This window comes from Danio aesculapii, chromosome 9, assembly GCF_903798145.1.
Source record: "Danio aesculapii chromosome 9, fDanAes4.1, whole genome shotgun sequence".
NCBI lineage: Eukaryota > Metazoa > Chordata > Actinopteri > Cypriniformes > Danionidae > Danio > Danio aesculapii.
The window spans coordinates 25,567,540-25,582,341 of NC_079443.1; the positions used below are offsets into that span (position 1 = coordinate 25,567,540).

Below are 14,802 nucleotides of genomic sequence, written 5' to 3' on the forward strand. Positions count from 1 at the left end.
CCACATGACCTTACATAGGGTGAGCAGTTTGGAAAACTGGCTGGACGGATGTACTGTATTTACTTTTATGTACTGTAATTGTTGATGCGGCTCTCTGGACCCTGGCCACACTATTCCAACATACACCACAGATATGTTTTAGTGTTCTCTGTGGATCAAAGATGAATATGTGATCCATTCAGCTTCTGTATGCAAAAGTAGGCTGCAAAAATTATGCAAGAGGGAGATATTACCAACACACACATATACGCACCCACACCCACACCCACACCCACACACACACACACACACGCACACACACACACGCTCTTAAATTCACCACAGTATGGTTTTAGTGTTTCAATATAAACCGTAGAAACTATAACCCTTCTGCCTCCCCTTTGTGCATTACTACAACAGGATTCAGGGCTTCATGTTTTACTGAGCCAGTCTTTCTTTAATCGTGACTGTAAAATCAGGTAAAGCTGTGAATCAAAGTAAATGATGTGGTCAGACTCGATAGGAATATCCAGCAAGACACTCAAGTGAAAAAGCAAAAAGCACAGCAAGATAAAACCATGAATATATAAACAGACATGCGCATGGGTCTGTTTTTTATAAAGATCAATCCTGAATGCAAAGCAAGATTTTTTTTTTAAGATATTGTCGTTATAAATATTTTATTTACACAGTCTCCATTTCTTAACCAACAAATCTGCACAGTCTCATCCACACAACTAGATTACTTACAGAATACAGACTATTTTCTGTCAATTGTCCCAAGTTTTATTCTTAAATCAGGGAGACGTCACATGCGCTGACTCTCTCTGATCACCTGAGAGACTCTCTGGCCATAGACATCAAATGCTCAGCTCTGGCTTTAATACAAAGAATAATCATCTACAAAATTGCAAATCTTGATTAATATCAACTGTAAAGTCTGACATATAAAAACATTCATTCATTCATTTTCTACTCTACTGACAATTTAACTTACAAAATTCACCTGTAGTGCATGTCTTTGAACTTGGGGGGGAAACCGGAGCACCCAAAGGAAACCCACGCAAACATGGGGAGAACATGCAAACTCCACAAACAAATGCCTGACCCAAAAAACTGACCCAGCTGTGGCTAGAATTAGCAACCTTCTTGCTGTGAGGTGACAGCGCTACCCACTGCGCCACAGCGTCACCCCATATTGAACTTTAAAACAAAAAAAAAAACAATTCAAGAGACAAAAATGATTATGATCATTGATTATCGATACATTAAAACAACATATGTTTGTACAAGATGTGGGCAGAGAAGCTAACACTAACTCAAGCACTAGAAAAATGATCACTCAAGTAAGAGTAAAAGTAATAATAATCCTGAATTTCAGGCAATATCAAGAGCTTTATGTCACACCTGAAAGCCTAGATTAAAGATAAAGCTAAGTGGGGCTGCGATAGATTAATTAAAAAGAGTGGGAGCTGTGGAAAAATTCAGGCTGCCTCCTGGATTTTCATTTCAGGGGGCTCACCCCACAATAAAAAAACAACAACTAAATAAATAAATAAATAAATAAATAAATAAATAAATAAATAAATAAATAAATAAATAAATAAAACGGTTTTGACTAATAGTGTAAGGCAAGGCAAGGCAAGTTTATTTATATAGCACATTTCATACACAGTGGCAATTCAAAGTGTTTTACATAAACAAGAATAAAAAAAGACAAGTATAAGAAAAAACAAAAACAAACAAACAATAAAATAATTTAAAACAGATTAAAATGTGTTAAAATTGTAGAATTGTATACTAAACCTTTCATAATGTTCTACTTTATTGCATAGGAGTATATAGCGTTTGAGTAAGCTAAATACAAATCTTCCTGATTACACACACAAACAGACACACGTCTGACATCAGACACAGACACATGTACAACTATCATTTTGGAGATGTGCCATAAATATAAACCCTCACAGAAAACAATCTGCAATTTTTGCATTTTCAAAACACTTAATACTGTGTGATTTATAAACAGTTTTCCTTATGGGGACTAACAAAAAATATCCCCACAAACTCAAAAATTATGTACATATGTTGTTATGTACAAATTATGTAAATTATGTACAAAATATGGCAACATGGTAGCTCAGTGGTTAGCACTGTCACCTCACAGCAATAAGGTCAATGGTTTGAGTCCAAGCTGGGCCAGCTGGCATTTCTGTGTGGAGTTTGCATGTTCTTCCTGGGCTTACGTGGATTGAAGATTAAAAATGTAAGTTGTCCAAATGAAATCTAAAGAATTGTGTTGTTTCAGCTCATTTTAAATAAGTAGTTTGAACAAGCAAACAAATAATAATTTGGGTGAGTGTAGGTGGACCGAATAAGCTAAACTGGCCATAGTGTATGTGTGTAAATGAGTGTGTATGGGAGTTTCTCAGTACTGAGTTGCAGCTGGAAGGACTGTGTAAAACATATGCTGAATAGGTTGGTGGTTCAGGCGACGCAGTGGGTAGTGCTGTCGCCTTACAGCAAGAAGGTCGCTGGTTCGAGCCTCGGCTGGGTCAGTTCTTGTTTCTGTGTGGAGTTTGCATGTTCTCTCTGCGTTCGCGTGGGTTTCCTCCGGGTACTCCGGTTTCCCCCACAGTCCAAAGACATGCGGTAAAGGGTGAATTGGGTAGGCATCTGCTCCGTAAAACATATGCCGGATAAGTTGGCGGTTCAATCTGGCAACCCCAGATTAATAAAGACCATGGATTGTAAAATATAAAGACACTAAGCTGAAAAGAAAATGAATGAATGAGTTGGTGGTTCATTCCACTGTGGTGATCCCTGATTAATAAAGGGACTGAGCCAAAGGAAAATGACTGAATGATTGAATGAATGAATGAATGAATGAATGTATGAATGTATACATACAATGCATCTCTGGTTACAATTTTAATCTTTAACTTACCACAAATACAATTTTCAACTTAAGCTCTTTTTGCTAGATTCAATTTGACATTTTAACCCAGCTTAGTATGAGTTGAAATGAAAATATGTGCAAGTAATTATTGTAAAAATCACTCAAATGATCTTTGTTTTCTTTTTTTATTTTTAGAGAAGGGAAGGCCTAAATAGCTCGAAGAATAACAAAAGGGCAGTAAACTATAAGACCATTTGCTACAAGCAAGTTCCTTTAAAAGGACTATTTACACTAATAAATAAAAACTTCAAGCAACAACCGAAATATCACATACATTGAAAGAAAAAGACTAATTATGATGAATAAACAGTATAAGCTAATAAATTAGCAAGTTGGTATGATCCTCCCAAAAAATATGTCAGGGAATCCTAAAACCTGAAGGTCCACGTTATTTGCAGTGCTTTATCTGTGTTATGACAATTTGTGGTCAAAAAAAAGAATTGAAAAGTTTGTTTTTCTGGGTTGAGAGAAGTATTGAAAACAACATCAGAAGAATGATGCTTAGACACCGCCGGACATTTTCTCTGACCACAGAAACTGAATCAAGACAATGCGTATTTCTTGATCTGGGTTGGGCAAAAAAATGTCAACAACTTTAACAGATCTTTTAGAATATGTTTCAAATCAGTGAACTCAGTCAAAACCAGTATGCAGTACTTTTCCATACTTTTATTCAGTTCAACATTCCTGATACAAACTGATGACCTTAAAAAGGCAAGAAGATGTAAATGTGTTAAAAAAAAAAAAGAGCAATGCATCTGTCCTGAAGCACTGGGTCAAAAAAAATCATCCACTGCCTCAAAAATTCATGAAGTTCGCTAGTAGATCAAAAGAGTATTTGAGTGTAAGTCTGGAGGAGAAAAGCTGTTTGTCGGCACACTTCTGGACTGAGTTTGCTGAGCTTGCTGCACCAAACAAGGCCAGAAGGCTGATTAAGAGGAAGAGACCTTTGTTTCTCATCCAGAGGCTTCAGTCGAGCTTAACATCTCCGTTGCCTTTGTCATTCATCACAAATGGTGTGTGATGAGGTGATTTAGCAATTTTCTTGGTCTCCCACGATGCCATGGGTTGAGTGAAGTTGAGCTGGAGGCTCAGAGGCAGATGGTCTCTGTCAGCAGCTGAGATTGGACACACCGTGGATGCTGTTATAACACTCTTTTAACAACATTGAGTTTGACCAACACATGCGGCAAGTAGCATCTGTAGTAGCAGAGCCTCAAAGTAACGTTGTGACACACATGCTCTACTGCACTGTAAAAAAAAGGTTTTATGGCAGCACAAACTTTAAGTTTATTAACAGCTTCCAGAAATGATCAGATGTGCTTAGGTATATTCAAATCAAGACTGAAAACACATCTGTTTAGCTTTGCCTTTACTAAATGAGCACTGTGCTGTATCCATTTTAATAATTTTTAATAGTTTTAATCGTTTTATTTTCTTGTTTCCTTTATTCTTGCTTATGTAAAGCACTTTGAATTACCATTTTGTATTAAATGTTTTATATAAATAAACTTGCCATGCCTTACTTCACTTGAATAGTGAAGTTGTCATAACTCAGGTTAAAGCTGACAAGACAAGTGTAATGGACGTGGTCTAAGTTCAGTTAAATTTAAATAGATAACTTGTTGTAATTACTTAATATGTTTAGTGAACTTAAATATTAAAGTGATCTCTCATTCACACACACAACAGCCAATTTTATTTAATTCACATACAGCGCTTGTTCATGCAAACCACCACACATATATCCCAACCAGGACTCAAACCGGTGACCTTCTTGCTGTGAGGTGACAGTGCTAACCACTGAGCCACCCCCATACTTGGCGTTATTCACCTTCAATTAATCAGGACTACCATGTTTCATTTAATACTAAAAACAGGTTTTTGAAGTCTGCAAATACAAATGTCACCAAAGAAGCAGGTCTCTGAGAAGAACTTCATAAATATACAAAACATATACAAATACAATTTTAAAGTGGATTTATTTCATTAAAAAATGTACTTGTTTTCATTTGTACATATTTGTACTATGTAAAGCTCAGATGTTTCTTTTTTAAATCTAATAGGTTTTAAATCTAATAGCACAATCGCCTCACAGCAAGAAGGTCGCTGGTTCAAGCCTCGCCAGGGTCAGTTGGCATTTCTGTGTGGAGTTTGCATGTTCTCCCCGTGTTTGTGTGAGTTTCCTCCAGGTGCTCCGGTTTCCCCCACAAGTCCAAAGACATGCGGTATAGGCGAATTGGGCAAGCTAAAATTGTCCGTAGTGAGTGGATGTTTCCCACTTATAGGTTGCACCTGGAAGGGCATCCGCTGCTTAAAACATATGCTGGAGAAGTTGGCAGTTCATTCCTCTGTGGCGACCCCAGATTAATAAAGAGACTAAGCCGAAAAGAAAATGAATGAATTTTTTCATTAAATAATTTATTATTATTATAATTATTATTAGTAGTAGTAGTAGTAGCAGTAGTAGTAGTAGTGTTTTTGGTGGAAAAACTATTCATTTTTTATCCTCTTTTATTGACAACATATTACAAAATCGAAACAAGACACTGAAAACACTGTAATCATGAGCTGCTCACCAGAAAAGGTCACAGTGCTGAGCTTCACTGTGACACACACAACGTATCAGATTAAAAGTAATATAACTGGACTTATGGTAATACAAGTCATTGTGATATGATATCCACAATATTAAATTAAAATAATCAAAAAAAAAAATCCTTTCATTGAATTTTATAGTTATACAGTTAATATACAATTAATGATAAAAGATTGGCCTTTATGTGAATTTTTCTCACAATCTGCAGTATATTCTCTGCATGGAGAAAGCTACAGTACTTTAGCTCTACATGGAGTGTGATTACGCAAAAAGGCTATCTTAACCTCGATTTCCAATGCTGAAAATGAACTGCTTTCTCCTCTCAACAGTTACGCTCCACTAAGCTAATGGCGAGCTGCCCTGTGCCGAGCTGAAAACTCAATATAAGCACCGGTCCGTCTCCTTAATCAGCACATTATTCACACTGATCTTACAGCAGCACAGCACTGAACTCGCAACAGATCACAAGGTAAATAGCCCACTTATCAATGCATGTTCTCACCACTGCGATACTCTCAGTGCTTGGCAGACGAGAGCCTTCTGAAAGTTTCAATGGAGCTCAGCAAGGACTCGTTTTGTGAAACTAAGTTATAGTCTAAATGTGATGGAGAAGAGGTTTGACACAGTAATGGAGGTGAAATTACTTAGCGGGACAAGGAAATAACATGATCTCATCAAACAGCCTTGGGTTGGTGGTGATTGCAGATAGATGTAGAGACTATTCTAGTAAGTCAAAGGCCTTAAATACTACCTAAACATTAAATGCTGGCACTAGTCTGAAGGAGAAGATTGTAATCGCCAAGCTCAATGGAGCCCTTTGATTCCATTCAGTGTCATTCAACACATGCAGAAGGGGATTCAGCACCATGGAGAGCAGCAAACACAAAATTAAATCAAAAATAAAACAAAACAATATTTCAGGAATGAGTTGAATTACATTATGGTATTTTGATCAAATCAATAGGTAATAAGGACTTCTTTTAATTTAATTTACAAAGCAAATGCAGGGTGATATTAATCTACAAAAATCAGAAGGTTTTCAATATTCCCATGTCAAAGGCAGCTTTAAGTTCTAAGAGACGGGAAAATGTCCATGAGAAACTAATGACAAAACTCAAAAAAATTGAATATGATGTGATAAGACGCCTTTAATATTTCCCCGGTTATTGCAATCAATGTTCTATTTCCTGGTGCATGAAGGTGCTCACTTTCAGTTCTGATATTGATGTATGAATGAAGACAGAGGAGGCGATCTGCAGCCAGCCTTGGAGAAATAAAGAAAATACACTTCACTCCTCTCTGCAGGTCATCTGTCAGCTGCTGGATCATTTGCCAGGGAATTAGTGGAGAGGAAATCAGTGTCAAAGAGTTAGATGAGCTGGGAGAAACATCAGTCCATTTCTCCGTCTCTTTTCTCAACGTGTGAAAATCTCATCGGGCTCTGGGTCTGATTTCAAGCTCTTCTAGATAGAAATCGTTCAGCGGGGTTTCAGGTAAATTACATTTTTGATCAACCACATAATTTAATCCTTCACGTAATGATGTGTGTAAAATGTAGCATTACATTTAAATTGAACATAGTCAGAATGAAACTGCTGAAGAGATTTTTTTAGGCTGTTGAGAGCATCAGGTTTAAATTATAAGCTCCGAACAAACTCACACACGTCTGACTTTTATAGTAATATAGTATATATATATATATATATATATATAGTGTGTATATGTACATGCATGTTTATGTGCATTTATTTGTACACTATACACCAAGAATACTTCAGTCCATTTGTCTATATATACATATTTTTGAGGTTTCATTCTATATAAATCTACGTTGTATTATTTGACATATGTTGTATAACACGCATCATTTTTTTGAAGATGTAAATTGAATTGATCTAAGGGACAGTAATGTCATTATAACAGAAAAGGGTTTTTGGTTTCAAATAAATGTTCCCATAAATATTCTACAGTACTTTAAATATTTATTCATTCATTCATTTTATTTTCGGCTTAGTCCCTTCATTAATCTGGGGTCACCGCAGTGGAATGAACTGCCAACTTATTTAGCATATGTCTTAAGCAGCGGATTCCCTTCCGGATGCTCTAGCTTATTCAATTCACCTGTACCACCAAGTCTTTGGACTTGGGGGGGTGGGGCGGCTAGGGGAACCGGAACACTCGGAGGAAACCTACGTGATCATGGGGAGAACATGCAAACTTTACACACAAATGCCAACTGACCCAGCCGGGGCTTGAACCAGTGACCTTCTTGCTGTGAGGTGTACTTTAAATATTGTCTACTAAATAATTTTTAATAATATTATTTATTTAATAATAACACTGATAAAAAATATTTGAGTAGCAAATCAAAATACTGATTTATGAAGAATCATATGACACTGGACACTTGAGAAATGATCCACAAAGTTCAAGTTTGCCATCACATGATAATTTACATTTTGAAACTATTTAGATATAATACACATGTTTGAAACTGTAATATTTCACATAAAAGTATTTAAAAAAATACAGCCTTGGTGTAAAAACACCGCTATAAACAACACTGATAAACAGAGGTTTATCCCTGACCATACATTTCCTAGGACATTTCACCTGAGAAATTCAGCCTCGAAATTCAACCACCTTCATAGTTCATATATTTGCAGTCAGAATAATGAAATGCTAATAAACTGTTGTCATGGGGACATTTCTCTGCAAAAACAGACATGTTTTAATTAGATTAGGAAATCGCCAAGGAAACAAAGGAAATGAAGAAAAGCTTATGAGGTACCAGGTATTTAGAGGCACCTCAGAGGAACCATTTGCTGGGTTTGTGAATTTTATAGTCTCAAACCATTGAAATATAATCAAAACTGTTTTTGAGGTATTTTGGCAAGTCATTTTCAACCAGGCTTTTTGGAAATATGTGACTGTCTACGTTTCGGCTAAATCTATAATATGCATTTCCTGCACTTTCCAGATAAAACATCCACCAAAAGAGGACGGGCAGCTCAGAAATGGTGCTAGAAGTTTAAAGGGATAGGTCACCTACACAATTAAAACCTGTTGCAAGTATTAAGTTGCTTTACTCAAGTAAACAAACCCATTTAAACTTGGAACAGTTAAGATGTCTTAAATATTTGTAATAATTATGCACAACTCATTTACTTCATTTCAAGGCAGTAACTTTGCTAACTTTAACTAAAAACAAATAATTGCTTTAATAGAATTGGTGCTCACTCACTTTTTTCTTTTTAAATTAAAAGCAACCTAATTGTTTTTTTTTTTGTTTTTTTTACTGTGTAAAGATTTCATCCTCATTTAATCATCCTCCACTTGTTCCAAACCTGCTTGAGTTTCTTTCCTCTATTTAACACAAAAGAAGACATTCTGAAAAATGCTGGAAAACAGTGGGTATAAACTTCCACAGTATCCCCCAACTATGAATATAGATGGCTACCATGTTTTGAAGATCCACATAAGTTGTGAGCTGTATCAGGTGAGCAACAGAGTAAACAGTTTGCTATACAATATTTCTATTTCTATTTTTCAAGTTTAATTTTATTTGAGATGCCATTTTCAGATTTAATTAAAATGTTTAATTTTGAAAAAGGTAGAACAGTTACATTTGTCACAAATCAACTGAAATAATGAACTTTCAATGTCAAAAATGTCATTTATATAGATATGTGTGATGCACCATGTTCATCGTTAAAATCTTGAGATCTTTATATAGTATTTTGTAGGCCTTTAATGATCAATAATCTTTCCATAATCATAATTTGTGTACAACAGATTGATGTTTTCCTGCCTCTAATGTTCATATCAGCTAGAAACTGCAGCATATTACATTGTTGGCAGATTCATGTAATCAAGTGATTGTTGGTAATTTTAGCTTTGTTTTCAAAGTCATATCCCAAAGGTCTGCTGTACACTCAATGCATGAACATAAAGAGTGAAATAAAATCAAAGGATGGCAGAGAAGTGTTTAGAGACAGAGCGATGATTCTGTGGCGCCATTCAAGCATCCCATAGACAAAGACAAACACTCTTCTTGTCTTCAGAGGCTTGTTTCAGTAAATTAGCTTTTACCTTCCAGAACACCTACAGACAAGTACATGCTCACACACATCCAGGCATAGATGAGAACCAACCTCCTGCTGGGATTGAATTATGACTTTACCTGCACACACGCAAGCAAACGCACATGGCGAGAGATGAACATTTCATTCTCTGGATGCTCCATAAGCACAAATACTGGCCTCCCACACTCTCTCCCCTCCCTGGAGATCATTTTTAGAGGTTTCAGTGTGTTTAGGCACTGTTTAATGGAGTCTGACTCAGCAACTCCCAGAGCACCAAACATCTGCTTTACCCTCTGCAATACAACATCTTACTGACCGTAGAACACACGTTCACTCTAATCATTTGGCATTTGATTCGCCATAAACAGATAATGCTCATTCATAATCATGAATGTTAATTAAAGGAAAAAGTGAGATGTTTTGTGGAAATCATTTCCAGGAACAAAGCAGTCATGTGGAACAACCTATCTGCCGTAATGCTTTTAAGCGAAAAGCTAACATTTTTCACTCAACAAAACAGAATTAGAATTTGAAAATAATGTTTAAAACAACAACAACAACAACAACAACAACAACAACAGAACACTAAAAAGATTTTTTTACTGAAGCTAAATTAGTGGATCATGGAGCTAACAATCATGGGTTAATCATGGGTTTGATTGCTAGCAAAAGGAAAAAAGCAAAAAAAAAAATTGTTTACTAATTCAGATTAAAGGATCTGTAATGCATCTTAGCCGAGCACTTCTGATCAGATCAATGGCATAATTCCAGGTAGAAATGCTGCAGAATCATATTTTTATGCACATTCCACAACACCTCAAAGTGTAAAAGCTTTGCATGTTAATGACTCTAAAGTATATGTTTGAATATCATATAGAATCATCAATATTCCTGACATCCATTTTGTTTTTACACCAAACTCACAATCAGTGGTGGAAAGAGTACAGAAAAATTCTACTCAATTAAAATTACCCTTACTTGCCCAAAAATGTAGTGCAAGTAGAGTAAACATATCTGTTGTAAATATTACTCAAAGTATAAGTAAAAGTAGCCCTTTTAAAAGTACTAAAGAGTAGTGAGTATTACGCTGTGAACGGCTGATGCTTTTACATGTCATTTGTGGGTGTGTGTGAAAACGTAACATTCTGTAGTGCATTTAGTTATTGTTTAAGGCCGTTTCAGTCATTAAACAGTAAATATTCGTCATCTTCTCATCAGTGACATGCATTTAAACAGTCTCTGGGTCATTGCGTGTGACGATTTTGGACATATTCTTGGATACTTTTAATGCTTCCAAGCAGTTTGCTGCATTTATGAAGCGTCCATGTCTTGAGGTTGCTCAGTATGATACAATTTACTTTCTATGTGTGATTTGATTGGACGGAAATCACTGGACTGATATTTCTACTCAGCCAATCACCATACACAAGAAAAAATAATGTAGTAACTGCAGGTTGAAGGAAAGTAGTGGAGTAAAAGTACATATTTTTAAAACTACTTAGTAAATTGCAATTTCTGAGTAAAACTACTCAATTACAGTAATTTGAGTATTTGTAATTGGTTACTTCTCACCACTGCTCACAACACATGATAAAAGGGTTAAAAAGCACTGAATTTATTGTATGCTATGCTTTGAAATGCATCAAATGCATTACACAAAGCAGTAAGACCCGGTTCTAGCTTGTTTAAGCTTTAATAGGTTTTGTCCGATTAAAGTATTTAGGCCTGATTAAGTCTTGTAACTGCATTCTCATTGTTAAACATTTTATGGGCAAATGTTTAGGCTGTGGTTTAACCAAACGCAGACTCATGGAATATACGAATGCACATACCTGCTGGACAGGATCCTTCAGACACCACCAGGATCTCAGTCTGCTGCTTGCAGGCATCTCTCCGCAGAAAACACTCATTTTCATAGTTTTCATTGTTGGAGCCACACACAGGAACGTAATCATTGTTGCACTGAAAAAAGAAGAAGAGATTTTAATCATTAGGACATTTTGGAGAAAAGGGAGATGTGGAATCCTCGAAGATGACAAGTAACATAAAACACTTGCATACAAGCAAGTATAGGTTTATAGTATGGCATAACTTAGAGATATTTGCTTTGATTAAAAATGTAGTAAATGCAGATACATCACAATTAATACAAAAAATAAATAAATAAGACACTATGTTAAATTAACAGTAGGCTTCAGAAATAAAAACAACTAATAAAAATAAAATGAACAGTTTATGTAAGCACAGTATGAAATGCGAACAAACGAGTCTCTTTAAGAACATGATGTAATGTATAAGACTAATAATTAAGCATGAAACTGACCTACATATTTCTTACAGCTTAATTGTGATGTTTTAGCGCTGCTTTATTTGGAGGATTTTAGATGAGCTCTCAGCAAAGAATAAGAATTATGTGATCTGAATGTGAATGAAGCTACCGTGAGCTCAGAGGGCCGAAATACAGCCTGCCAAACACACTGCCCACATTCCCAAAACAGCCAGAAACAAGATTATTACAGTCCAAGAAATCTGGCAGGAATATATCACAAAACATTTACAAATCTATGGTTTTAGGTTGTTTGGCTGTAAACGGAGGACATTTTCAAAGTGAAAATTAGGTTTGAAGATTTTAATTGGGAGCTCAGTGTCTTTGTACAATCTTGGAATGTGTAAAAGGGCTAATAGGAAAGACTGAGACATAAAACTGTTGAAAATATTGGCGACTTATCTGCTGATGTCATTGTAAAAACAACATAAAACTCATACTGTTCTATCTATCTATCTATCTATCTATCTATCTATCTATCTATATATAAATAAATCTATTTTATATTGGCCATACAATTATTTTGTTTTAATAATTTTAAATTAGAGACTGCTGTATGACTAGTTGACTGCTAGTGTACATGTAGTTGCAAAATTACTTGGTTACTCAAAATTTCTGGAGATAATAAAAATAAAGTACCAACTTAAAAAAGGGAAGCACAAGATAATTGGATGATAATAATATTTGTACTAGGGAGAATAAATGGTAACTATTACTTTGCATTTAGAACATTTTCATTTTCAAGGCTCCCAACTGCTGTTGTATAAATAAACTTCTAAATAAGTTTAAAATGTAAATTACTGCCCTGCTAATATTGGCTAAAACAGATTTATCTATTCACATATTATATCACACTTCAGTGCACCAAAGTTCTTCTCAAATATCCCAGTCAATCTTTTTAAGGCCCACTTTAAAAGCTTGATTTCACAAGAAGCCGGTAGTTTCAATTCACGGGTGGCCTTGTGGAAAATGAAGCTGTTCCAAACCTCATGCGAGTATTTTGGAAGCGTGTGACCGGAGCACACACACTCTCATCCACCTGGACACACAGTGTCTGGTCCAGCAGGCAGGCTCTGTCAGGCCCCCGGAGGTAGGTACAGTCAGGGCTGCTGAGCGACTGTGTGGCTGCTGGCCAGATGGTTGGCAGGGGTCACAGGAATAACTGTGCCCATCGATTCTGGAGCAGGATTTGTACTCGCTGTTTTATCGGCTGAGAAGCAATATTATGCAGGATGAGAAAGCACCGAGCCAACACTGGCAAGAGATCCAGAGAGAGAGGGTGAATTAGGAGGAAAAAAGGAAAAGCTCAGTCTACAGGAGATGATTATGCTGGATGGATGAAAATGAATGGAATACAGCAAAAAGGAAAATGAAAGGCATGGATGGATACACCGCTTGTATTGTAATACTAACACAAATAGAATTCAACCAATTTACCATTTTTTTTAGCAAGTCAAGCCAACTCTGTCACTACAGGAGTTATTTTACACTGAAATTATGTTTTCCTTGGTCATCCCTAATTTAAATACCTTCAAAATATCTTCAGATTTGTTATTCAAAAAATACAAATCTGAAAAAAACTAAATAAAATTGTATATAAAAAAAATAAATAAATTGTGCTTGCCATCCAGGCCAGTAGTGGACAATGTCACCTTGTAAAGAAACATCACATGTGGTTCTGTATTTCATCATTGTTTGAATTGTCATGTATGCCATTTGCAATGTGAATGAAGTCACTGGCTATGTTTCCATCCAAAGATGTGAATTAGACTTTGCACACAAACCTGGAATATTGCATAAAACTGTTGTGAATAAAAGCACTGTTTCCATCCAACGAGGAAAAGAGAACAAAATCTTCACTACCTGATAAGTTGGTGCCAAAAATCAAAAGGTAAAACTGAAATTGTTGTGGCTGTGGTAGGATGAGCAACTCTGGGCCTTTTTTCTTATATAATAAATAACTTGTGCCACATAAGACAAAGACAAAATGCAATGAATGCAGAGACGCTCTGTTGGGAGCGCAAATGCTCAAGACAGTTTTGGGATGCAATGATCCTGAACCACTTGCATGACAGACTTTGGCTAAGAGATTTTAGAATGACCAAAACAACATTTTAGATGTTTTACAATGTGGTCAGTCTGCTGGTTTGTCCATTAATGCGGTGTCATTTCTTATTATTCTGTAAATGTGATTCCATGTGAGCATTTTATCTTATTGGATAAAAGTCTGTCTAACTTGGTTGTGTCAAGATTTTTAAAGAAAACCAATTAAAGAAACGCATAGAGGTTTGTACCTGAAGCTGAGAAAAAAATGATTTAATTTTCATTTTTGGGTGATGTTACGAATTAAAATCCTTGGTCAAAAAGAAATTAATCCAAAAATGTAGCAAAACATCAGAGTTTAAAAACAAAGTCTAATGCGACCGCGCTCTCTTCCCAAGGTATCAAAAAACCAAACACAAAACACTAAGCATTAACAATACATGTTTATTTATAGAATCTAAGGAGCAAAATAACGTTGAAACAGGTCAAAGCCAAAATAAATGGCAATAAATGAAACTAACTAAATTAGAGAAACATTTCCTGGAAAGTAGATAAGAAAATAATATACTGAAAACTTACCTCCCTACTAACATAACAAGAGAAAACATGAAAAAAATATATAAAACAAAGAGACCAACCACCCTACCATGCTCCAAGTGTTAGACAGGGAGACAAAAAGCCAGGTTTAACTTTACATTATTTACAAACTACACATCTTTAAGCATTTTTAATGTGATATTCCAAAATGTGCTCAAAATAATGTGGATGAAGCAAAGCTACAGTTAATGTTGAGTACACTGTGGATATACTG

At 35.7% G+C, this 14,802-nt stretch overlaps 1 protein-coding gene across 1 annotated transcript in view; it reads right to left on the bottom strand.

Annotated features, from left to right (window-relative positions):
- tmeff2a (transmembrane protein with EGF-like and two follistatin-like domains 2a) overlaps nucleotides 1-14,802 on the bottom strand; it is a 109,347-nt gene that overhangs the window by 56,635 nt on the left and 37,910 nt on the right. The window contains exon 3 of the mRNA XM_056465306.1: nucleotides 11,455-11,584. Coding sequence (XP_056321281.1) covers nucleotides 11,455-11,584 — 130 coding nt within the window. The remainder of the gene's footprint in view (nucleotides 1-11,454; nucleotides 11,585-14,802) is intronic.